The following is a 27,478-nucleotide window of genomic DNA, read 5'->3' on the forward strand; positions in this document are numbered from 1 at the left end:
GCCACCGCCGCCGCGCATTCTCCGCAACAGAAGAGAATCCCGAAGCTACATTAGGTACGTGGGGAGGTCTCATTTCGAATCTTTCCGTATGTCGCACGTCGGCGTTTTCGTTGTCGCGTCCCATCGCGATTGTCGTCGCGACACCGAGAGACATCATCTCGTAAGGGGAGTCCGCGCGACAAAGTGAGGTTAAGCGCGTTCGCGCTGTGTCTCTCGTTTTGCTCATCTCTGCGAAGCAAAAAAAAAAAAAAAACAAGCACCTCCGCAGAGCGATCGTGTGTGATCGTAAATGTTGTATGAATTGTGTCGCGACGTTGATTGGAGTTCGAGGTCGAATCTCGCTCCTGGAATTGCGTCGATATCGTAAGTGCAATTGGAAAAAAAAAAAATAATCTCAAAAGGAACAGCAGACTTATTGAGCGAGAGACCGCGCGACGCTGCTGCGATGCGGCAATCTTCTCGCGATTGAAAAAAAAAAATTTTCGAGACGTACGTGTAAGACGAATTTCTCGTTTACGGGAGTGACAAATTGTCCGAGATATATTCTGAAATTTTTCTCTCTCTCTTTCTCTCTCTGTCTCTCTCTGTGAGAGCGAACGATTGAGAAAAAAACATGAATTCACTTGCGACACAGGGATGACAGGTCGTTGCGTTACTCCCTAAATGAATATCGCGCTAGTGGGTAAAAGAAGCAGTTGTTTTTTTCTCTCTCCCTTCTTCCCCCCCGCGAGAATGGTGACAGCTTTACTGGGACATCATTTTTTGCGGCGGAGAAGAGGGATTCTTCTCATATTTTAATGGAACGTGCAAATAGAGTCCGTATGACGATCAATGTTCATTGAACGTGTCGTTTGTTTGAACGTGTCCCCTTATGCGTCGGTTTTGAACTGTCGGGTCACGAAACGATGTTGCGCAACGTTTTTCTTTGTGTCGCGCGGCGGCGAATGTCTTTTGCATTGTTAATGCGGTCAACATAGTGCGAAACTGATGAATAATGTCAGCATTTTGTATGAAATTGTGCGGTAAATTGAATTGTGCAATGCACGACGCGAGACACTTCCCAACTTCGCAGCATTCGCTCGATGGCGCAGAGAACGACTTTATCGATAAAAAAAACAATCATTTTCCGATCCTCCGTTGTTCTAAATACTTCTGTGTATATTTATTTTCGACACAAAAGTGATATTTGTTTTTGCAACAGTGTCAAAACAATCTCAACGTGTAATCAACAATGGGATTTATATTTTTAAGAAATATTTTTGTATCATAACTTGTGTGCCGATCTAATTTTTAAAAGTGTTTTCGCTTTATTGCAGGAAACAAGCCAAAGAGTGAAACTAGAAGAAAAGCTTATGGAAAATATCAGACACTTTCCACTCCGCACAGTATGTTCGATACTCATATGGTAACAACATAAAGTTTTGTATACATATTAGGAAGTTGTTATTTGAGTTTTGAAGTTAAGATGTTTGAAAACTGATTTTCTTTGAGCATATTTGATAATATGGCAAAAAATATCACAGAAGGCTCTACGCCTTCTGCAGATAAGGATGAATTGTCCGAGACAACATCTGCAGCCAATAAAACAGTTGTCTGTAATGAGAAGGGGAAGCAGGAACCACTACTCGACACCGATAAAATTTCTAAAGAAGCTGAAAACACCACTTCTGAAAGAGAAAAAGATGTACAATCTGCAGATGTACATGACTCCAAACAAAAACTCCAAGAAACTTGTACATCAGATTGCAACGGAGATCCTCAGAAGAAAACTGATTTTGAAGAAGAAGAAGAAGAAAAAGAAGAAGCTTCCAAGATGATCAAACCAGAGACCAAGAAGAACAGTTCCGAAGAATTCAGTTCTGCAAAACCAAAATCTATCAGCGACGAAGACGGAGAATATCTCAACAATACGGCAGCATTTCCTGAGGTTGACGAAAGATTGGACGAGATCTTGAAGGTCGTACACGAGGATTTACGCATGCAGATGATCCAAAGGCCTGTTAGCGAGTCTGCGACTGACGATGAAAACGACAGAAAAGAACAGAAGACTGTAACAAACGAAGAATCTGTTGGAAGAGACGATGCAGAGGATGATAGGAACCAATCCGCTACTGAAGAGAACGCAGAAGGCAAGGAAACTTCTGCGGAATCTTCCAAGAAGGCAAAAGAAAGTTCGGAAGTCGGAATCGTTGGGCCTCCAACCGCCGTTAGCGAGCTGATAAACGAAGAAGAACTAGGAGGTGATTCGGCGTTGTCGGCCGATCAAGAGGATCATGTGGTGGAATGGATCGAGAATTCGGTGAAAGTGATCGCTGAAGACGACAACGACGACGTCAAGACAAAACGCAAGCGACAAATTTACGAGAAGAATTCCGGAGAGGAAAAACCAAAATCAAGGAAGTTCACCGACGTTCCTGTTATATCATCCAGGAAGTCGCAAAAGGTCGTCAGCAACATAATAAAGAAGAGCATTAAATGGTGAGTACCGTATTTATAATTAATTGTTAATCACGTTGCGTAAATTGAAAACATGATCGAACAGCTGCGTACGAATATAAATTTGCGCAAGTCGCACAAAAAACGTCGAAACGCAACCATTAAAGTCGCCCGTTTAATATTTGTTCTTCTTAAAATATAGGATTTTGTTATCTGCGCGGTATTATCATTTGTCAAATTTTATTAAGTTTGTGCAAATTGAAAAATAGAGCTGCATGCGAGAAAACAACAAAACTAGCGATAAAAATTATTGCAATTTTTATTTACCTTTCCGTTTAAACGATAATTGAATAATTGCAATTTACACTGATTGCAACAGAATGCGAAAAACTAGGTGAAATTTTTGATATTTACACAGAATATAGATGGAAATTTCAGAAATATTGAAGAATGTAAATACGTTTTAAGCTCGCGTAAGCTCATCAAATAGTAATGTAATTTATGGGTTTTTTTTTTTTTTTTAATTCTGCGAATTTGACACCATTAGATGGCGCATTCTTATCGATGTGTAACGATGCGTCAAGTTTCGCTCGCTAGAAGATATTTTTTGACATAGAAAATGTACATACACTCCCGTTTTCCTTCGATGACCGTCTCCTGTATGATGGGTCGAGATTGGTGTTATCGGCCGATAAAACCGGGATAAGTGGCGAGTACGCTGACGGGCGCGCAAATGCGCGCTAACGACGTTGGGTATATATCGGGGTGGAGAGACAGAGAAGAGTCGAAGAGAGACGATGGAAGAGGAAAAAAAAGAGAGCGGAGGGAACGAAATATTGACCGTGGGACGATAAGCAACCGGTAGTGTCGATAACAAGATGACTATTTCTGCAACGCGTCCTCTCTTCTTCGTCACAACCTCTGTCTTTTTCTCTCCACGTTTACCTACAAAAGAGTCTCTTATTTTTCCGTGTTTTGCTTCGTAAATACTTTACCCCCTTCCACCTCGACTCGTGTTCATGTAACGTTACATTATAAAAAATGCAATTTCTCAATGCAATTTTTCATTATCGTTGCGAAACATTTTAAGTAAATTATGAAAAAAAATTTAGATAATAATTGTTTCGATTACAAATTGTTTTCTTAAAAAAAACAAAAAACTTTTTGTGGACAAGTGGTTTAGAAGTTACAAAAATAAAAAAAAAAAAACAAACATAACTTTGAGAGAAAGCTGGTTGTTTTCCGAATTTGTGTTACCGAGTGTGAGAAAAATTGCAATTTCGAAAAACAATTTCTACAGCTTGTCCTCTAATGTTTCGTAACAAATACGGTGAATATTATTCACGACGGATTTTTGCAGGCAAACGGTATGTTGCTCATGGCGTTAAGTGTAAACTTGCTCTCGTATTTACGCGTTTATGATATCAGTATCAAGACATTACCTCGATCTTACCGTGCATTGCCGTCAATATATTGAGAAAAAAAAAAGTATACCTGAACCGACGATAAAAGCTATATTTATCGAGATTAAGTGTAAACATTTCGTGGTTAAATTTATCTTGTTTAATTCTTATTTGAAAAATACACAGAGTTGAAAAGTTTTTCTATTCCGTCAAGAAAATAGACGATGTTTTATAATGTATTCGCGAAAATAATATATATATATGTTCGTTTGTATAGCACAGCTATACAAAAAAAAGCTTGCTTTTTTTTATTGTATTGAATTTATTTTTTCAATTTTTTCAAATATTTAATTCCCTTCTCCACCTTCGTGATTCTACATGTATGCTTTGTATCTTCGAGACGGTTTCTAAAAGAAGCTACCCTTCCGTGTCGAAGGTGAGATTGATCGGATCGATAGGATCGACGAGCAAGGTTTTTCCGAGTGCTCTCCCCGCGCGCGCATACACACACACGTGCAAGATCCCGGTATAATTATAATACACGCTCGACCAATATATGCGCGCGCGTGTTTTATGGGAAGGCTATCCAGTTTCCACGGGTTCTCAGGCCAAGGCTGATCTCACCCTGGAGCGGCGTTAGCGTCGGCGACAGTGGCGGCGGTGGCGGTAACAGCAGCGGCAGCAGCAACCGGGTGAAAGTGGAGCGTCTGCGATGACGCGGAGGGGCGTTAATCCCCGCGAACGGTACCATAGAAACGGTACCGCAAGGGTCGTTATGTGCAGTCACCGCCTGTGTGCCACGGTACCGACTGGGAGAGAGCTTGATTCAGTCCTTCGACTCGATTATTTCTCCGACTCTGTCCACGCCTTCGAATTCTTTTCCCGTTCGAATTCTCGCGTTCGCCACTGCGCGTTCTCAAAAACAAAAATCTATTCTCTACGAAGAGAGAAGAAAAAAAAAACAGCTTTGCTCTACAAATTAATTTAAAAATTAGATTTGTAATATTTAATTAGAATTAAATTTAAATATGCGCATATAATTGGAATCTATAAATAGGATGTGTGTGTGTGTGTGTGTATATTTCATTATAGATAAATCTCTTTAGATGAAACATGAAGAAGCGTGAAGAGAACAAACTTTAGAATTGTATTAAATGACTTTTGTAGGTTGCGTATTTTCGACGTATTTTCAATCGCGCGATTCGTACGAACACGCTTCTCTTTTCCTACAGCATTGTTCCCGCGCGTATTTCCGAACGACAATTTTTTGACAGAACTTGCGGAACTTGCGGTCGCTTGTCCGAAAGAAAGTGCGTAGGACATATAATCCAACTCCAAGGCCTTCGAAAAGAAAAAGGGAAGGTCTTCTTTGTCCTCGTGAGTCCCTCGGGCGAGGAACCAGATGTTGGTTTATGAGAACTTCTGCGGCCACTGTGTATGTATGTATGTACGTGTGCGTGCGTGCGTGTGTGTTTGCGCGCACGGCTCTTTCAACCATGGACATCAAGATGCGTGCGTGTGTGTGTACTTCATGGTCGTGTAGTTGTACAGCACGTATCGATGGGGGTGCGTGACGGTACCACCATGGCGGAAACTCGCATCAACGCTCAGAGCTATCTGCTCTGAGTGTTTAAGCTCGATTTCTGTCGTACGAAAAAACTTCATCGGATTTGCATTCAACTCCGGGTAATTCTAATAATTTTGAAAAAAACAAAAAGATCTATAATTGTTCTGCGAGGAATCTTACGAGTCGTCAAATATTTTTTTTTTTATCGCAGAAAGATCTATATTTGTGCTTTCTCACACTTCAAATAGCTAAAGAAAATCAAATACAAGTAGGACCTATTACAACAATAAACGAATCGTTTTCCTATCTGTTCTGTTGTGTTTAAAAAAAATCCGGAAGACATAGCTTAGTAGTCAGCGAGATAAGAAATTCCATAGAATAGATAGTTTTTTTTTTTCTTAAATATTTATACATGTACTTTTAAGATTACTTAAAATAAGTTCTTTATCTCAATTTGTTTGAGATCGAATTTCCTTTCCTCGGTGAGACTAATTATATCGAACATTCCAACTTGTACTACTTATCGTAATTATTTGTACAATATTATTTTCAAAGAAGCCCGATTATTTCGTGTTTGAAGAAGATCAAAATATCAATAAGAGTTCGAAATAATAAGCGCGCGCAGACAGTGCGCAGTTGTATCTGGATCTTTGGATTTTTTTTTTTTTTTTTTTTTCGATAACTTTAGATAATCGCACCGAGTGCAAATGTGATTCAAAATATCATAAACTGTCCGTTACCAACCGCGTCCGTTACCACACCATTGCCAGTATCATCACTCGCCGTCACAAGCAAGCATTGGTTGCTGCCACCCTGGGCGAGCCCTCCAGCTCTCTTCTCCCGTCTCTGTCGCTCGTTCCCGCCGAACGATTCCCCTCGCAATTTTGTCGCTCACTCCGGACTCTGACCTCTCTCGCGCCGTTGCTGCGCACCAGGCTGCGAAGCCGCTATAAACGCGGACAGAAGGGATTCTTCTAGCGCGTGATTATATTTCGTACAACTCTACTGAAAAAGTTCACGATCGAAGAGACAAACTTGTCGACGTTTCAGCTATGTGATACGTCGAAATTTGATTTTGTCGCGATCACTTGACTCGATTTACTTGATTCGTCATGCTCAATATCGATGTCGCTTTATCTCGGGTATGATATTGAACAAATACAATTCTCGTGATATGAAAGACGATAATATGACGATAATATGTATGAATAAGAGTTTCCTCGCGTGTGTGGATCACAAAAAAGCTTGTAGTTTGAGAAATTTGGGAAATTTATATTTCTTCTTTGAAAGGAATCTTTGAATTGAATGTCGAACGTGAGAATATTATTTTTGCAAATACAACGAAAGTGCATTTAAACACAAAAGAAAGAAATTTTTTTTATTGGAACTGTGGCCCGCAATGTGAAATATGTTCTTATACGTTTGGTACCTCGACCGTTACTTGTCAAACTAGATTCTTCTCACAGTTAGAGGTTTCTGAGTGAGTAAAAAATAAATAAGTATATCTAATCAAATATCCAGTCGAAAGTGCTTAATAAATTTTTGAACAGCGTGAACTAAAAAGTTTATGATAAAAGTATCGAGTCTTCTTCAAAATTATTGAAATTATTATTGGAAAGTACATCAAATCTCTGCCGTTACCAAGTTACTTAATTTAGTTACTTAATTTAGTTCGATTAAATTAATATCTCGATATCAAATACGATATGTAGATATTAAATTGTAATTAAAATCACACTTTAATTTTTTTTCCACGCGTGTTGAAAACGCATTGATACATACATAGGACGGACATCGCGTGGGGTTAATTAATCTCTTATCAATTATGTATATTATCGAAGAGATACATATACATATTTTTCTCGAAGAGATACATATATACATATATATATATATATATATATATATATATATATATATATATATATATATATATATATATGTATATACATATATATATATATTTTTTTGGAGTTTCCATAATGGCTGATTGTGCGATAAAATAGACAAGAATAACACAAGCCACTGGGTGGCCGGCAGCGTTTTGGACCACCACGTGTTTCCCCCCAGACGTATCGTTGTGTAAATAATCTCGAGTGCCGAAACTAAGCTCTCGAGGGCATATGCTCTCAGTTTGATACATATGCAATATATTTAACGAGAAACGTTAAACGCCTCGCCGTTGCTCTCAAATAGAACCAAACCGCTAAGTGAACTTCTTTTTTCCATCGCGCGAGCAACAGGTCGAACGAGGTTAAACGTCGACCACGTCACGCCATCGCGATGCTGTGGGTGGGAAAGAAGGTTTCGGTTAATATCGTCTCGAAAGCGAAATCTCGACGAGCATCGAAAACGATCCTCGTTCGAATTCGAACGAAGGCGCGATTTTGGATCGACCAGAATTGACGGAAGCGTGAGAGTCTGGAAGGAAAGAGAAGAGCCTGGAGGTTGTCTCCCCGGAGACTCGACGTGTGCAGAGACTTACCAGCAGGTTTGGCCGGCAGAGCGGGCGTGCAGGCGAGGGACTTCGGTCGGTGTATTGATCCTGGTGAAGCGGTAGTAGAGCGGGGTAGCTGGGACCCCACCTCAAGGATGAAGGGTGTCTCCCCTCTCCGCGTTCAGCCGCGTCTCTTTCTCTCTTTCTCTATCTGCCTGCGTGGGTCCCTTTCTCTCCCCGTACACTTTTTCGCCGACCACGCGAGAAAGAACGTGAGGAGAAAGAAGGCGAAGAAGAGACCAGAGAAACGCGTGACTGGTGTGCCTGTCCCTCATGAGAGAGAGGGGTGAAACACCTTCAGCGCATCCCGTGGCACCGAAGACGTCACTTCTTCTCCCATAGTCGACATAACGAGCGACATGAAAAAGTTATCGAAAAAAAAAACAAAAAAAAAACGAAATAAGTAACAAAACAATTTTTGAAATATTTTAGAACTTGAGAGAAAATTAATGAAAAGATAAAGTCGATTGAGAAAGAGATGTAGTTTTGAAAGTTGTTTTCTTTTTTCTCACAAAATAATGAATGGTTATCTGTCACAATGTATCTTGTACTAACATTGTTATTTGACGAGGGTTCTACAGTTCTATCTATTTAATATTCGTTTAAGCTAGTTAATCTTTAACCAGGTTGTGTTCAATATTTTCAGCTATATATTCTAATATAGTTTCATTTTTGTGTTCTTCAAAGAATTGTGAAAGTTGTGAAAATATAATTTTGCCTTTTTCTTTTGTCCCGTTCTTTGAAGAAAAAAACGCAATTGAAGTTTTTATGACACCACATATATAATATAAATCTGTAAAGGAAAAATTATTTGTAGGAAAAAAAAATTTGTATTCTTGTGAGAATATTTTTCATTCGAGTCATTCGTCCTTGACAAACTCGCTTGCGCAGTACAATGAAAATGCGATGGTGCACCATCGCAGCTGCACGTATCTCGGCTGTTGCAGGTGCTGTCGTTAATGAACACGTAGTCACAGTATAAACAAATAGACGCGGGATCGAGTCGTTTCGATCGCGCGGTAAAAATTGCATAAATAATATTAATATAAAAATTACAACAAATTATCAAGTTTATCTGTTTTAATTCTTGTTGAATCACACGCGCACGCGTACACGCAATTATCCGTCTTGGCGCCTGAAGCTTTCAACAAACATCGCGCAAAGTACGAGATAGGATGGTATCGCGTTGGTCGACGCTTCGACCCACGGTCGATCTTTTATTCCCCCTCGACGAGAGAGAGAGAGAGAGAGAGAGAGAGAGAGAGAGAGAGAGAGCGAGAGCGAGATCGTTTCTCGTCTCTTTCCGCCTTCCTCGTTGTTGCTATCCAGACGTGATGTCAACAAATGAGTATACCTCTCTGAAGAACATGTCAAGAGAAAGAGGCGATGAGATCGTAGAAGATTGTACTTTTATAATAAATTTGCTTATATGAAAAAACTAATATGATATCAACATATATATGACCAAGAAAATTATTACAAATCAAGATAAAATTATGATTTCGAGCGTGCTCTCGTTGAGATTCACTTAAAATGTCATGAGATCAAAAATCGCCTACACACGAAGAGAGGTGTTCAAGGAAACACTTTGAAAAAGAATTTCTCGATCCCGTCGATATGCGTGCGGCCAATGCTTGCCTGTCTGGCCACCGTGCAAGATATCGCCTCTCTTCTTCGTTTTCCGTAGAAACTCCTCTTCGACCTGCCCCACACTTTCGTCCTCGCAGAGCGCCGCAGCTGCGCATCATCATCCGTTCTCCAGGCGCCGGTGGCCATGGGGGCCGACGAAGCCGTTTCCCTCCTGCACCAGCTGTGCGTCGCGGTGGCAGTGTCGGCGAGCCAAGCCGATGCTTGCCGAGAGAACATGAGGAGAGAGAGAGAGGAGAGTAAGAGACGGCGTACGAGATGTCCGTTACGGGTGCGAGCGAGCGAGGGTTATACATGGGAGTTCTCTTCTCTTCTCTCACTCTCGGGCCGCATATTCGGGAAGGGTCGACCAGCACCAATGAGGGGTATAAGACGCAGGCCCTTAGATATTTGCGGAACCAGGTATTCGACAGAACACCAATGCCATGATCTTGCATTCGGTAATATTATCGGCAGGTCAAATGACTCGAATTGTTGAGATGACGGAGAGCGCGTCGAGACAAAACGTCGAGAACTAAGCGTATCTTATCTGAACTTCATGATTTGAGTGCTTCGAAAAAATAAAACAAAATGAAGTTCAAGATAGTAAAAATTGTGACAAAACCTAAGTACTGGGTGGAACCACAGATTAGATATATTTTAGCAGCGTCAAACATTTGTTATTATATATTATTATTGTGTTGTTAAATATAAAAAATTATTTTTTCAAGAATCATCGATTTTTTCTTTCAAAAGAAAAATGATAATTTTTTTTTAAAGAATCTTCAGCTTCGTAAACAATTCATACATAAAATAATTCATGAGTTTTTACTTCATAGTAATCGGTAAAAATAATCTCACAATTGAAGTGCTCTTTAAAACGAAAAGAAACTTTGTGATAGAAGTTTGAAAATTTAGTCGAAAGATACGGGCAAATAACAATGAAAGATAATATAGAAAGCGAGACAGAGAAAGAGAAAGAGAGAGAGAGAGAGAGAAGGGGGGGAGAGGAAGAAGAAAGGAGGAAGAGAGAATGACAGAGATCGCAGGAAATCAGTCTGTCCTTATTTTGAATACCGTGAACCACACGAAGAACAAGGCAGAGATCTCTTCGAGGAATTCGTCTGGTCTTTTTGACGGCTTCTTTCCTGCAGATTCACTGAGGCATAAGACTTGAGACGCAAAAACGTCCCCCACAAAGCGTCTTCGTAAAAACATTTTCAAAATCGCTCCTCAGGCGAGAAAGAACAAGAAGAGATCTCCAAAGACGTCTCCGAAGAGAAGCGCAATGTATCAGTAATCGATATATATTTAATTGATAATAATTGGAATTAATTAAATTAATAGATATTTAATATGCGTATGTAAAATTAACGCATGAAATTTTTTAAACAATGTTATTGTTATTTATACATTAGTTTTTAATTATCGTAATGTAACACTTAAAGTGTCGCCTATGCGACATTGTAATGTAATGTGATTATAATTAACGTTATGGAATTTTATTGTGTGGTAGTTTTCGCAAACGTTTCGTAATCTGTTTTTAAAAGGTCGCGAGTGCCAAGCTTGTAAAGATGTGAAACATTTATAACGAATGAACGATGATGTCAAGTAATTCGTCGTTTACAACGAAACGAGATTTCATGCAAATAGAGATGAGAGAATCACCGTCGCCCGAACGACGGAGAGATTTTAATGCTATTGAAATGGCTCCGCGAAAGGCTCGTTCTCCAACATCTGAATTATTAAATCCACTACGATCTTGAATATTATAAGATATGTCGATAAATTCAGTCGACGACTCCCTTCTGGTTACTATTTTGTTCCTCCGAGAGACATCAAATCTCGATGTGTCGGAGATCCTGTTGAATAATTAAATCGCCAAGCCTATCGCTACAATAGCTCTTTTTCATTTATCAGTTTTTTATTTTTCGGTGAATCTCGCTCGTGTTACAAATAATCGTCGAGGAGTCATCGCGAACTTACGGAAATGCCGCGCGATTTAATCTGTGGAAAGTAGTCGAAATCGTTCGGAGCGGAGCAACACGCGACGATAAAAAATATTATCACAAAAAGACAAGAGAAAACAAGGAAAGAACGAAATTTATATTTCATTCCGTACATTTTTTTTCGGACATGACGAAGTTCTTGCGGTTCTTCTTTTCTTAATTTCTTTTTTGTTATAAGTGTGTGTTTTTTAAGACTTTTTCTTAAAAAGATCGTTTCTCACACTCGCGTGGAAGAATACTGGTTGAATTTTGAGAGGGAATTTTTTTCTCTCGATATATTTCGTAAAACAAAAAATACGATACTCTTCTGTATCGCTCCGTTGTAGCGCGTCAAGAAGAGATCAAGATTAGTGGAATTCAAGAAGAAGATAATAAAACGGAAACGCATACGAAGACGACGAAGTACACATAGGTCAACGATAGCGGCCTACGATCGCGCCAGATATCGCAGGAAAACGCAAAAGCGACAGCGTGCGCACCACGAGGGGTGGCGAACCCCTAAAAAGGACCCTTGTTCGCGCGCGGTGACCTCCGCGCCTTCTCCCCCGCGTCCCTCCCCCTCCCGCATATCGCCCTCACTGACGGCCTTCGCGCGCGCGACTGTTCCTTGCAACCCCAGGTTGCGCACTCCCCTCCACGGCCGCGGTTCTCGTCATCCCCGCGTCGACAACGTCGGAGCACGATCATTGGTTCACCGGGTTCACGCAGGCACAAGGAGGTACACGCAGCTGCCGTTATAGCTGTGCCTGCCTCTCGGACCGATCAGCGGCCAGTATTCAGAGAAGGAGCGACGCGAGCGCGGGTAAAATCGTGGTCACCGTTGGTTGTCGTCGTTGTCATCATCGTCGTCGTCGTCGTCGTCGTCGCAACGGCATGTAAAATATCCGCTTCGACCCTGTGCGAGACCAGTAACCCCCTCTTCTTTTTTTTTTCTTTTTCGCTCGACGTGACGTAAACACGCGCTCGCACTTGAACGTTCGTCGCCGTGAAAGCCTTCTTATTTCCGTTCGAGGATCGTGTTCTCCACGCCGAAGACGAAGAAGTCTCGCCGGCCGGCTAGATACCACGCGTCGTTAGTCGACTCGCCAACGCCATCTTGACGCGACCGCCAACTCGTCACCGACAGACTAAACGCACTGGAGCGACACCTTTCGGTCGGCAACGCGCACTTGATTCTCGCACGTGACAATTGTCGCGCGTCTTCGTGTTTTTTTCTTTTTTTTTCTTGCACTTTCTCTCCCCTCATCCTCCCTATCGCGTTACGCGGTGCATTTTCTCCTGAAATCATCGTCACCGGTAACTTCAAATTTGAAGGAAAACAGATGATTCGGGAGCGGAGGGAAGGAGCGCGTCGGATATGTAGGCGTTGCCGAAGTCCGTGAGAGATTGGTGCGCACTGATAATGCATCCTCCCTTCTCCGGAAACGACGCGATACCTCTCTCTCTCTATTCTTTTCCCCTTCTTGAGGACACACTCCCCCTCCCGAGGATACCAATGCCCTTTGGTCCCTATCTCTTAAAAACTGTTAATGAAATCGAAGAATTGGTGTAACGGCCTTCTAGTAGCTCTCGGACGAACTTCAGCAACAGACTTGCCAGCCGAGTGACTCGAAATCACATATAGTCTCCAGCCATTGTTTGTCGCTGAGTAAAACCACCGTGGTCTGCCTTGCGATCGAGAACGACCGGGATCTCACATTGTGATATTTCTTTTCATACCGCATACGGCTAGCGCGCACACGATCAAGAACCACGTGCGCGCATGGTTTGGCAGACCGGACATCCACCGCGTCGCGAACACCAAAGCTTCAGCGAGTTAGTAGTAGACGAACCAGCAGACACGCCGGTCGTGCACAACTTTTGCGCGCCGCTTGGTAAAACTCAGGAAACTCAGTGCCATCCAGTGTTCGGTGCGAAGGGCACGCCAAGTTTTCGGCTTTAAACAAGAACAGTCGATCCGCATTTCGTCGTGGCGAGAAGACGAAGAGGAATTCAGTTTAGCCGACGTGTGTCTGTGCGGTGCACCGGTGCGAAAACCACGCGATAAGAGAAGGGTCGGCCGTGTGTGGTGATCGATTGTGAGCGGCATATCGGACCGATGCGTTCTCCACAAGGCGCGTCTTGTCTCGCGATAATGAACGTACGGTGCGCGCACGGCGCAATGAGGCAATAACGCAATCCGAAGAGAAGGACAGTTAGTTAGCGAGAGAAAGGTCGTATGAGGCGCGCGGTACGAAGAGGAAAGAAGACGAGAAGATTAGGCTTATCACGAGCCGCGCGTCGCGCCAGTGTATAGTGTGTGTTGGTCCCGCGTGAATCGACAGGACGCGTCTTCGCCGCCCACTGGCGCGTCAGCAGCCTCCCTTGTGTCGCGTCCTCGCGCGTGTGCGCGAGTGTGACGTATCAAAGTTGTGCGTGTGCCTTCCGTGCGCTGCTTCTCTCTCTCTCTCTCTTTCTTTCTCTCTCCTTCTCTGTCTGTCGGCCTGTAGTGCCTGATCATTGTGAAGCCCAACGTTCTTTCAACGAGGAATCATGCCGCAGTGCGCTGTTATTAGTTGCGGCAATAGTCACAGGCGGACAAAAAATGATAGTAACGACGAGTCGCGGATTCGTTATCATCGATTTCCGCCAGATGAAACGGTGCGTAGTCTGTGGATCATCGCCTGCGGTCGTAACAAACCGGAGAACAACAATTTCAACATCGACACCGCCCGGGTGTGCTCGTGTCACTTTCCCGAGGAATTTTACGAAGACGAAAGTTACGAGCAGATAATGATGGGAAATCGAAAAAAAAATAGACTGAAGTCCGGCGCGGTACCGACGATAGCCGTGCCGTTTGCTGTCGAGCCTCGTTTCGATCTAAATGCGAACGGGAAGAAGCAGCGAACGGTCGCCCGACATGTGACGCGACTTAAAATACCGAATCCGCAGCGAATTTCCATCAATAAACTGCAGTCGGGTTTAGGTCGTCAGAAATCAATCAATAATCAGGGACCAAAGCACGCGGGAAAGGAAGCGGCGAAAAATAAGAACGCGACAAAAAATGACGAGAATAAGACTGAACCAAAAAATGAGGAAGTCGCGGCAGAAGTCGAGGCGGAAGATAAGCAAATAGTACCTTACAACGCGATTACAGCGCAGCGGAACTTTATGATGCGCTTGAAACTTAAACCCATTGACGACTCGCCCAATACATGGTAAGTCATAATTTCGCATTTTCGAAAGAAAGAAACGTAAGAAGCGCAACAATGAAACAGGAAGTTTTATTACACGCGATCTTACAACACGTTTTATATATTACGCACAATTATACCCGGTTTCTACCATACACAGTATTGTATAGAATATTATATTGCATAAATGATAAGTGGAACAGAATTGATTCGATATTGGCATTGTTTGTGTTTTTTTTTTTTTTTTTTTTTTTGTATTCCATATATTCAGTTTTTTTAAATCAATCAAATATTTATTCTCGATCATCTGCAACTATAGTTTTACTTCTTATATATATGTATATATTTTATATATATATATATATATATATAAATATAAAATAAAACAACATTTAAAACATTTTATAAAAAATTAATATATTTTTTCTTTTGTCACGACAAAACTTACCTTTACCTGATTTAAACGCGTACGACTTTTGCGCATCGGAAAGGGTCAAAGTTTACTAACGTACGTTTTCGAAGGCAACGACGTGGTTAGAACCCGCGATAAGTGTGCTAGTCGACCGTCCGGCTCGCGTCAAGGTCGCGTTCGAGCAAATGTCGAAGAGAGATGCTCGATGTTCGCCAACACTTGCGCGAACGCGAGTGAAACTGGAGAGAGTAACTTAGCTGATAAGTCATAGAATCAACAAACGTTACTTTAATCTTACTCTCTCTTTTGATTGTTAAAATTCCACACATCATTATCTGAGGATTAGAGCGTTTCAATGTGTGTGTCCGCGGCAAATTGTACGAAAAATGTGTAGAACGCTCTCAAGTGACGATATATACACGTACGTACGTAGGTATATTCATTTCTCGATAGTGATAACGAAATCAGCAGAGATAACAACAACGCCTTTACAACCTGTACAAGTTCTGTGAGAATTGGATTCGCGACCATTCTGTCTCTCTCTCTTTCTTTCGCGAAGAAACGATCTGCGACCATCTTTCGGTGCACGAAGTGCCGCTGCTATCAGGGTCGACTCCGCGATTTGACCTACACGCGACCTCGCTTCAAGAATCGACCGTTCTCCTTTAGTAGTCATTCCATTTCTCGCGATTTATCGGCGTTTCTCATGGAACGAGTCGCGTTTCCTCGCACGAAGCGAGTGAGACAGAGTGATGACAGGAGAGGGGAAGAGAAATCTCAATGAGAGTGTGTGTGTGTGTGTGTGTGTATGTGTGTGCGCGCGTCCTTGGGCGTGGAGGTTTGCATGGAAAATCATCCGTATCATGGTCTTGGAGAAGGTAATCTTGGCTGGTTTCGCGCGAATTTTGTCTCGACCGATCGATTTTTGCGACAGCTTGTCATTTCGCGTCATCAAACATTGTCCTTCGATATTTTTCGTGATTTTCTTTGTTTTTCTCTCTCTTTCTCTCTCTCTCTCTCTCTCTCTCTCTCTCTCTCTCTCTTCGCGATTTATTTAGTTATCAAGCGCGTGCTTTGTTTTTAAGTTTCCAAATGAAACCTATTAACCAGCCTTGAACAATGGGACTTATACGCGACCTCTTACGATTTGATCTCCGAGAGGCCGCAATTGTATTTGCTTGTTCCATGGACTTTGATACCGACCTAGCAATCAATCCACGTGGTGTTGCATCAGCCGTACCGGTTAGATGTGCGTAGTTACGCTTAGATATTTTTGGACAATCTTCGGTGTTTTTACACCGATTTCTTCAGTTTATCAGTATTTTTAACGAACGTACAACTCCGTGGCTTGTACCCAAACCACGGTTTAGGACCTGTGTCACGATTCCTAAAGACTTAGAATGGCGTATGGACTAGCTTGAAACGGTCCTTTGAGCCATATATGCACCAAACCAAACCGACCTAGCAATCGATTGAACACCAAGTTGAACAGCCGCGTTATGCGTGCGAAGAATTGCGACATGTGTGTTATTGCAACATGTGTATCGTCGTGCTTCTCCATTTTGTTTGTTAATAAATTCACAAGTCGTTGTGATCAGTTGCACTTGCGGTATCGATAAACTACTAGATTTATTTTCTCTCACAAAGTGTAAATATCTTTTTTCTTGTTAATTTAGACGGAAAGAAAAAATCGACAAGCACCCTACTCTCTAAAATGAGACCGAGACTTGTCACAATAAAACCGTGACAAAAAAAAACGTGTCAAAAAAAGAAAAACAAATACCCTAAAATCGTAAAATAAATGTTTTATCAATGTAGCAAATAATATCAAAGCGAGACCTTGAAATTATCTTCTTTGTATCATTGTGTGCGTCAATAATTGTGCTCAACAATGTGTAAAGTATACTATAGACAAAAAAAAAGTTTTACCTGGCCTTCGTATGTTTTAATACGAACATCTTTTTATGGTGAAAAATGTCTCGCCCCCGAGGAGTCTTCCTGTCTCTTTCTCTTTTATTTTTCTTATTCATCATTTTTCCGGATAAAAAGAAGCCGTACGAAAGTTATGTACAAAAGAAAGATAATTGAGAGACATTCTTTCTTCTCGCTTCTTGAGCGAAAAAAGCGAGAAATTGTAAAGAAAATTTTTGCCTGAGGAAAAATCCTACCTGGTCGTCTCGACGTAATCGCTGGTTGCTCGGTAGTGCAACCTAGCGTAACCTCGTCGCGGCTTGTGAACGAGCGGTTCACCACTGCGCCCGTGTCCTTGCCGCCCAGGGACACTTTGAGCATGCGAGACCAAACGCTCCTCCGCGAGTGTTCGCGAATTAGGTCGAAACGACGACGATGACATGAGAGAGAGAGAGAGAGAGCGAGGTTCTCTCGTAACCGATTCGACGTCAGTAATAATAGCGACTTCGATCGCGAGGTTTCCTTCTTTGCAATCCGCTTCTGAATAATATAATTTTTTTTTTTTTTCATATATATGCGCAAAGTCTAACTTTGTACAGCCGATATTTCAATTTTTATCTCATCTGGTTATTTATTCCGCGAAAATTCCTCTCATTTGCAAAAAAAACTATCTTTCGCATTCACGGTTTATTTTAATTTATGCAAATTGCATCTAATAACGCGAGGAGATGTTAATAGGAAGGTCTCGGCAGGACTAATTCCTTTCACCGAACCTTTGAACGACGACCTTGAACCTTCGCACCGTGGGCACCGTGCCAAGATGCACCGAACAAACTTCTTGCGACAGGCAAGAATTCGAATTTAAAACAGCTCTCATGATAGAGAGGATCATATATGTGTGTGTGTGCGCGCACACAAATATATTTCTATGTCGAGGATATCTTCTAGCTGCACATTTGTTTCCTTGTTGCGGTGTGCGTGCGTATCCCTTCCGTTATAATATGCGACTCGAAGGCGTCCCGAAGGCCCGCGATATGCGTCACCGTCCATGCGTAATAACTATCGCTTGTGCAACGAAGGCGAAGTGCATATTTATCGCGCGCGCACCTCCTTCGCCTCCCTCAAGTATATATGCATTCCTGACCGTTTAACCGCCGACCTTCTTCGACGGCCCATATCTCACTTTTCGCGTACTTGGTTCCCGATTCGCTTCGCTTTTCGTTTCGCTCGTCCTTGATAATCGCGGTTAGAGAGAGAACCTGAAAAAAGCGTTCGAGCTCCAATACGCGCGAACGAAGTAAACTATTGTTGTACAATTTATAAAAAGATAAATTTACAACAATTCGCATCGTGCGACGTGACACGTGACTTTTCTCTCGTTGAAGATTGTTGTTACAACTTGGAAAGAAAGTGTGCATGTGTTTTCGAAACACCAGGCGATGCGCGTGCGACACGGTTTTTCCTTCAAGATGCATCCGAGAGAAACCCGATCGAAAACACGTCAATTTCGAAGTGTCTTACGAAGAAAAATCCAAATGATCCCCGGGAAAATTCGTAAATTCATCACTGAAACTCGTTTCCGAAGACGTTGCGCTTTGGAAGACGTCGAAGGCGCACGCTCGAAGGCCAAGCGAGTCTCGGGGAGAAGGCGCTCTCGCCCTCCGTCAATCCGCGGCGGGGTTTGTCGGGGGAGGAGCAGTGACTCCGAGACGCGGCCGGCTTCGTCGAAGGCGACGTCGCCGACGCGCTTCGCCCGTGTGACGCGACAGCACGCCGGCCAATCGTTGAACACGCTCTCTCGAGCGGCGAGTGAACGGACGGCGAGTGTAAAATAGAAGAGAGTGAGAGCGGACGAATGTGGCGTGCCGTCGTCGCCGCCGCCGCCACCGCCGCCGCCGAGGAGAGGAGGTAGGTAGGTGGCCTGCTGCGCCGGTCGTGGAACTCTCGACCCCGATACCGTGTCGTGGTCGATGCACGTTCGCGTTCCCGCGTCTTCCTCTTCGTCGTGTGTACGAAAGAGAATTGAGTCGGTTTTTCTCTCTTTCCGCGACAAACGTCGATCGAGAGACGGTCGTTCTGCGCTTCTTCGTCGCTATATCGCGCGAAGAAACAACACGCGCGAAGAGGAGAAACCGATTTCTCGCTTGTTGTCGAAGAAGATCACTGAGAGAGAGACCGTTGTGTAACGTTTCGAACGCGACCTTTCGTGACCTCCCTTGCCCGCTACCTGACGAGAACGAATCGGAGTTGGAGGGAGTCCCGGAGCGCGAGACCGGCGGATCTTCTGCATCGTAGATCAGTCCGCGTCCGCTGGAGACCGTGGGATGTGAACGGAGAAAAGTGACCGGCCGGGAGAAACTCGAATGAAAAGTGCAAGTGGAATATCGTCGAGCGAGTGCGTGCGTGCGTGCGTGCGCGCGCGCGCGTGTATATGTGTGTGCGCGCTGCTGCACTTCGTCATCGTGGATCCGTTTTGCCTTCTCTCGTTCGCCGTCTCGCGTTCCTGCCGAGAGAACGTCGTATAAAACCGGAGAATGTGAGGATGTTCTTTCGTTAATTGTTTGATCAGAACGAACGCGACGACGTTGTGTTACTCGCTAACGGGAGTGCGTAATTGTGCGTCGTCGTGCAATTGTTTTCAATCGAGTGTGGACAGTGTGTGCTCCGAAATGTGCGACGCGTTCCGATAAAAATGTGAGTTTGAATGGGGACAGGTGAAAAATTCGCGTGTCACCGCAATGCAGAAGTTAAATTTTGCGAGAAGATGATGAAGGTGTTTTCTAACAGAAGCGATCGAAGTGCCTCGACGTTCGCGCAAACTGACCTGTAGACCACGAAGAATCGAAACTTGCTTTCTAATGCGCGTGCACGGTCGCGCGGCGCACCGTTACTCGATACGCTACAATTTACGTCGTATCCACGTGTGTTCGAGTTGATCGGATTTTCGAAAAATCGCACAGAGACGACGCGCGCGTGTGCAGAGAGAACCGTGTGTTTGCTTCTTCAATTCGTCAACTACACACGCTCGTGTGAAGCATCCCCGTCAACTTCGTCAATCCTCTGCGTCCATTGTTAGATCGGTGAGCGAACGTCTGTTGATTGAAAAACAAACAAAGCAACAATTTAGACGCGCGCTTTTAGTTTCTTTTATCGAAATACAAATTTTCCATCTGCAATCCTGCCGGTTGTTGAGACAATTAAATCCCTCGCGAAATTTCACGCGATTAATTAGCGCAACGGAAGCGATTGCGAATCTCTTCCGTCCGTTTAAGTGTTTTTTTTTTTTTTTCTTTCTGACGTGCTCGCATTCGCGAGATTTCAAAGCAAAAGTCCATGCCGGATAGTCGCGCTTTCTCCCCTCGCTTTCGCTATCGCTCCGCACCGCGAAAAGATAGGAAAGTTCAGTCGCGACGACCACAGTTGTGAAAGGTGGAACGGCAAAATGTAGATGTTGCTTTTAAAATGAGGAGGTTATCGACCGATCGACGAAATCGGTCGTTGTTGTGTGTTGTCGTCGTTTCTCTCGCGCCTAACAAACTTGTTGAAAAAGTTTGACGCGAGGCCGAACCGATAAGCGAATCAATCGATATACATCTTGGGATCGCGGCTTATCGGATTTTGTAACTACGCGTTTCGACGAATCCGATATCCCGCTCTTCTGCGGAGCAAAAGTTTGCGTGAGAATCGGAATTCCTATCGGAAATATCTTGAGTAAACGCGTCGCTTCTATCTTGAAGAAATTTCGTTTATCTGTTTCACGAATTAAATGTATTTAAAAATTTATCCTCTGCCCTCCTCTTTGTGCAGTCGCTGCGCAAATCGGCGCAAAACACCTGGTGCTCGAGTTACCACGGATCGCGTCCTCAGGTTGCAAAAGGATTTGTTTTCCACGAGAACTCTTCCAGCTCGAAGCGATATTTTTGCAAAACATTGTTCCAAGGAGAAGTCATTCGGAGACAATTTGTTGAGACATTATTCAAAATTGTCACCGATCGAAAAAGTTTTCGGAATCGATTTCGGAAAGAAGTTTCGTATGCCAGATGTTTCAGATCACCTGTATACGCTATTTAAAAACGAGGGTAGTGGTTATATGGGACTCACATTAATCAAGCACCCCGAAGAAAAGGTAAATCCCACTGTGCGACCTTCATGCGTTACATCCGGGGTAATGCTAACGCCGGCTGTACTAAAATGTTGAAGTCGCATAATTCGAGAGGATCTGAGCTAAAAAGAAACCAATATTTCGGAAATGTCCTTGACTACAAGAATATGCAATTAGATATATGGGTTCCCATTGAAAACATTCAAGTCAACCTTGATGTGATCTTCATAACGCCACTCAAGGTCTATCGCATGTGCTTGTGTAAAGCATTCCTCAATCCCAAACAAATTGTTTTGTCTGAAACATTTTTCGAAATACCCACTTCCCTCGTTTTTAAATAAAGAGCGTACGGATCGTCTGAAACACCCTGTATAATAGCTACTCCGCGTAGTGCCGCGCAGTCAAAGAGATTCTCGAAGACGAAGAGATCTGTTGTGAAAATGTGCGGATACGCGTGAAACGCTTCTTCTTTTTCTTCGTAATTTTTCTATTTTACCGCTCGATCCCCCCCTCTTCGACGTGTAAACATCGGGTGATGTTCAACAAAACATTATTCGGTAGGAAATATGTTAATGCACGGCGCTGTACTTTGGCACTAATTATATTTTCACGCACGTATTACAAAAAGTGTGCGTGTGTCTCGCAGCATGTTTTATGCAACATCGATGACGCGTCGGTCAAACAAGCGTTCCATCGGATTATGCGCGCTTGTAAATTGATAGCGCGAAAGTGAGCATGCGCTGACCACCTGTTAGCGGGATAAAAGCGTCAAAAACCGATGAGGAAAGAATACGAGATGAGATAGGGCGCGAGATGATGATGACAGGAAAAAGTCGCTTGAATACTGACAGCCGCAGTTTTGACACTTGCAGTCTTTTTTCGACATTTCTCTCATTTAAAAGTTTAATGTGTGTGTGTGCGTGTGTGTGCACTTTGTCGGCCGCTGAGAAGCGCTTAGGATAATCGACGTGAACACAAAGTGTTCGTAAACTCGTCCGGTCATTTCACTTAATGACACTGTTTGCCAAGAAACTCCGTCTCTGTTGTTTTATCTCCGTTCCATTGAGGCTTAATTATTTTCCTTTTTTCTTTTTTTGTTTTTTTTTTCTCAGTATTTTGGATGAAATTACGTTAAGTGATCGATGATAAAGTATATCTTCACGATTTGTCATTTGTTTTCTTCTTTTTTTTTTTTCCACGTCCGGATATTAATATCGCGATTATTATTCACTTTGTCGTTATACTCACTTATAATTTCATTATTAAGAGGCTTAAATTCCGTCATGTTGGATGATTTATGTTAATGCTCGGCGATTATATATTTCCGACAATGTGTTTTCTTATCTTTTGTTTTTCTCCTTTTGCTTTTGCGTCTTATTATTTGTGCGAATTGTAGAGAACCGATAAATAGACACGCATAATATTTCCGATGATTAAGGGGGCCACTCTCCTCAAAAGAGCGAGACAGTTTTCATCTTTCCGATCGTTACGCGGAGATTTATAAGACGTTCCCCGAACGCGATCCCAGACTTCCTCGAGAGAAAGAGAGAGCGAAGGAAGAGATGCGCCCCTTTTCAGAATTGGTACCGCGAAACCTATATCCGCGTCTATAAAGCGCAGTGAACGCGGGTGAACCGGGTGCAACGAACTCTTGACTCCGTATCTTTTTCTTTCTCCCTCTCTCTCTCTTTCTCTCTCTTCAACGCTCCCTCCCGGCCACTGGGCATCCCAACCCATCCCCTCTATAACTAGCCCTCTTTCTCTCTTTTTCTCTCACGCGCGCGCTTTCTGTCCCGCTCCTTCGTCTCGTATCAAGCCGCGCGCGCGAGTTGAGACCGATTTTCGCGTGTCGCTCGCTCGCTCGCGTGTCACGCTCGCCCGATGACGTCGAAAAACGGAACGACGACGCGACGATTCTCGACGTGGAAAACTTCATGCGATGTTATGCGCGATATCAAGAGAGAATCGCGATAGCGGCGTCAACGTGGCGTGACGGGGAAGAGTCATTGCGTTTAATGCAACTCAACTGGCGCACTGGAGCACCGTAATGAATAGCCCGCGTTGAATGCCAACCGTCATCGCGACGTGTGTTTTGTATTGTCAGATCTAGCGTCGAGAGATTCGCGCAATTTAGCTGAAAATCTCGCGCGACGTTCTCGATCCCCACGAAGCTCTAAACGAACGCTCTCTTTTGGTGTCCCTCCGCCGCTGCCGCCGTCGGCATAGAGGCGGTTCGACGGAGTCAATCCCCTCTCCCCCTTTGAACCGGGTTGGTTCACAAGAGAGAAAAATCGATCTCTCGCTCCAAGGGGCGTTTGTAAGAATGCACTTTGTGTGTGTGTGTGTGTATATGTTTTAACCGAGGAGACAAATCTCGCAACTTGGTCGACATTGACTTCTTCGCTTGGACGAGTAACGTGGAAAGAGAGTGGAAAGATTTCTCCTCACAAGTTCCGATTACGAATAGAAACCCGCCAAATGAAACCCACGAGCCTCCACGATGAAAAACACACACACACACACACACATACACGCTCGCTAAATTTATATTTGCCGCAACGTTCGTCTGTTGGTACATATCGTGGAACTTTTGCGGAACTTCCATTAATCGATCGTCGATTTCAAGGTCGTCATCTTCCGCACGCTAATCACGGCTAAGTTCGCCGCCGTTTCGTCCGGCAGCGGAAGTTCGTCCTTTCACATCCCGCGACCGTAAAGTCGTTTGATGCGCGTTTAATCGGCGCGCCGATGAGACGCCGCGTGCGCGCGCGACGTTTAATTATAGCGCGGCTAATCAGGTCGTGATATGAGGATTTTATTTACGTCGCGCAACACACGTCGTCGTGAGGACATCGCGAATTAATAAGCGCGATCGCGCGACGTGGTCGTGAGAATGGCCGTTTATATTACGCCGCCCGTCTTGTCCTTGGGACCCCCGATAACCATTTTCTCTAGGCAAGGTCGAGACTTGAAAACTTTACTGGATATACCGTTTTATCGATTTATCCCCGTTTTCTCTCGGAATGTTTTACAAAATCGACCTTTTAACGATAAAGTTTATGAGCGCGCTTCGTATGTGTGTTTTCCTTGAGTGGGAAATCACGTAAGAAATTTCTTATCAGTTTAATTGCGCGAGGAATAAGATTTGTTTTCACAATATTCTCTCTTTTACTATGTGTGTGTGTGTATACCATACATGTATTTAATTTTATTACATACATTTATAATACATAATTTATACAATTTTCTGCCGTTGAAATCATCAGCAAGATTAGTTTATTCTTATATGCGCGCGCGAAAGGTGTTTGTTTTATTGTTTGTGTGAAGAATCGCGTCGCGCTTTAATCGTCGTTGTGTTTTTATGTGTTCGCAGGTTGAACAAAATGCACGCGATGGAAGGTGCGGTCGAAAATAGGAGAAATGTGAACACCGCGGAGGACGACAAGTCGGCGAACGACACGCTGCCGTCGTCACCGAAGATACCCCAAAATCAGCAGAACGGCGCCGCCCTTCCGGAGGAGACCGCCGCGGCGCCAGCAACGGTGGCGAGCCACGCTCATCCCAAGAAGGAGACGATCGCGAAGAAAGCTGAGAAAACGAAGAGCTCGCGATCCGACGCCGAGACTCCGGACACAAAGAACAGGCAATTACTTGCGAGCACGTCGCAAGAGAAGATCAAAAGCGTCGTAGCCCAGCAACGTCCCACCAGCGCCGAACCGGTCGAAGCTATTAAGAAGCGGAAATCCACCAATGGGCAACTGTCCGTTGTTGGGAACCCTCGAAAGAAGCTTTGCGTCGATAAGCGCGAGGAATACATCTTGGAAGTCGTCGGCGACGACAACGACACGATCGACGAACTGGTCGCGAGGGCCAATGAGCTAAAAGCTGAAATCTTCGTAAGTGCACGGAAAAAAAAAAAACATTTGTAATCTATCGAAAAATTATTCTTCGTTCAGCGTTTGTATGTTTTTTTTTTTTTTTTTGTTTTGTTTGCTAATCCATGCTGTGCTATTTGCAGGCGCTCAAGAAGCTAGCGAAAACCAAAGAAACGGAGTGGAACGACATTCTGAGCAAGAGAAAGCTCAAAGAGGAAGCGTACTTACGGCTTCAGAGAAAGATACAGATAACAATGTATATGGAGAACGACGGCCAATTGGAAGAGTTGCCGCCAACTTCTTCGTCGTTCGACTCTATGGATTGGGAGAACAGCGGCGGCGCAACAACCGTGTCGAAGGAGAAATCACAGATCGTGAAGAAGGAAAAAACGACGAAGAACGTCTTGCAGCGAACAACTCCTCCGAAAACTAACGGGGAAAGTACTCGTAAACAGACTGAGATGTCAAGCTCGGAAATTCGACAGATCGGAGAAGGCCGTCAAGGCGCGATAGTGGATGTCAAATCTATTATCGCCGATCACAGGCTCAAACATCCCGACTCCCAAGTTCCTAGGAGGTAATTAAAAAAAAAAAAAACACTTAAAAGCGAGAACATAAAAAATAAGTCAAAGCCTTGCAAATTTGATTTTTTTTTGAGCGTTTACAAAATATATTCATAAAAATGTATCTGTAATTTTTTAATATCGCAGAGGGCGGAGGATGAGAAATTCGGTGAACATCAACCTTGGGACTGGCGGCGCCATGGTGGAAACGGTAATGCACAACACCGACTCGAGACCGTCTAGCGCGGAATCGTGCAAGAGCAATCCACCTGATACTGTGAACTACGCTAAAGACATGCTAATGCAATTTGCCAAAATGAGCCAGCAAGGTAACGTCCGTTTTTGTTTTCTTGATTTTTAACCTTCGTGTGAGAAGCATCGATTTACGGCTGATTGTTAAATTAGCATAATCTATAGTCGCTATTAAACATTTGTGTTTAGGTGAACCAGTTAGAGTGCCGCAGAATTACCCGAACGTGACGCTTCATCCGGTTGCGTCCTTATCGGCACCTCAGAACACCGCGCCTCAACCAACCGGCTCGTTACTTCATGGAATTCTAACGAAGAAGACGCAGTCGCCGAAACCCGCTACCAGTTTGTCGCCTACTTTAGCAAGATTACTTCAGAATTCCCCGGCAAACGCGGCAACGGCAGTGGCGTCTACCTCACAGCAAAGTGCCACGACCCAGCACTTGTTCCAGAACTACCAAAATAATCTTGACATGAGCCAGTTTAACAATATCTTGTCATCTTCCAAAGTTTGTAGTTTTGTTATTGCTTGCAATTACTGTCTTATTTGCATAATTCGAATTAGCATATTAAACGAGACTTCTCTTTGTTTCAGGCTCGCACAGAGATAACTATAACTCCCGTCGTAAATACCCCCGCACAATCTCACTCTAACGATTTAATTCAAATGGTAAAGGATATGGCCTTTTTTTTTAGTTTTTTGTTAAATACTTCCGCGCACGTTCGTGTTCTGACTGTGTCACATTAAACTTTCTAGGAGGACGTAGAAGAAGAAACTGATGACAGGGGAGGCAGTTCGATCAGCGCCAAACAAGTAGTAAAAGATAATCCACCTTCACCGAGCACCCCGCCCAAATGTCAAGGATGCTTGGTTCGTCCCGCGCAATTTGTCTGCGCTGGATGCGCAAATCAGTGGTACTGCAGTCGTACATGTCAGGTACGACGTAAACACACTTACTGACTTATGTCAATTAATACTAATTAATATTCTTCTAATATTTGATGATTAATATTATAATATCGATGAAATTAGCTCGGCGCCTGGCAAACGCACTCCGACTACTGCCCGCCAGAATCGGAAAACGGCAAGACAAAGACCGGCGTTTAACGCCCGACATCCTTGGGCGTTCGATGTGTACAACGACATCAGGCAAGATACACCAGGCAAAGTATGAATCTAGTCAAGAAATGAAATGCGAAAGAATATACGAGTGTAATTTCATATCGAGTGATTGAGCGAGTGTGTGGCGCACGAGACGTAGAGACTTTGAGGAAAACGAAAAAAAAAAAAAAAATAATTAACGCGTCGCGTATTTATTTAAGTTAATCGAGAAGAGATACCCTCGTTGAGATGAAAGGAGAATGATGTTTTCGTTCTGCTGACGAATTTACTACGGCATTTACTGACTCCCTTTTTAAAGGAGGATATTCCACGCTACACTTTCTTCTCTTTACAGGACAAAAAACAAATCACAAAACTTCCTATACTTGCTCGAGCTGTAGTTGACAAAAATTTAATAAATATAAAAAAAAAACAATACTAATGATTATGAAACCGCGTGTTACATATAAGACTTTATCAAGTAAGCCGCGATAATTGATTTTACTAGTCGATAGTTTTCGAGTTCTTTGAAAAAAAAAAAAAAAAAAAAAAA

At 43.3% G+C, this 27,478-nt stretch overlaps 1 protein-coding gene across 3 annotated transcripts; it reads left to right on the forward strand.

Moving 5' to 3' along the window:
- Positions 1-27,478, forward strand: LOC109859306. Of its 3 annotated transcripts, none has more exons than XM_020437420.1 (9): positions 1-54; positions 1,317-2,478; positions 24,510-25,032; positions 25,155-25,588; positions 25,722-25,903; positions 26,016-26,332; positions 26,419-26,493; positions 26,581-26,760; positions 26,857-27,478. In XM_020437420.1, the coding sequence occupies exons 2-9, from the start codon at positions 1,505-1,507 to the stop codon at positions 26,929-26,931; spliced, it is 2,760 nt and encodes a 919-aa protein (XP_020293009.1). In that variant the 5' UTR covers positions 1-54; positions 1,317-1,504; the 3' UTR covers positions 26,932-27,478. The 3 variants fall into 3 exon arrangements, with proteins under 3 accessions (XP_020293009.1, XP_020293010.1, XP_020293011.1); XM_020437421.1 differs by lacking the exon at positions 1-54 and adding an exon at positions 293-363; XM_020437422.1 differs by lacking the exons at positions 1-54; positions 1,317-2,478 and adding an exon at positions 13,898-14,735.

Source organism: Pseudomyrmex gracilis, unplaced genomic scaffold (genome assembly GCF_002006095.1).
Source record: "Pseudomyrmex gracilis isolate BER0280 unplaced genomic scaffold, ASM200609v1 scaffold_256, whole genome shotgun sequence".
Taxonomy (NCBI): domain Eukaryota; kingdom Metazoa; phylum Arthropoda; class Insecta; order Hymenoptera; family Formicidae; genus Pseudomyrmex; species Pseudomyrmex gracilis.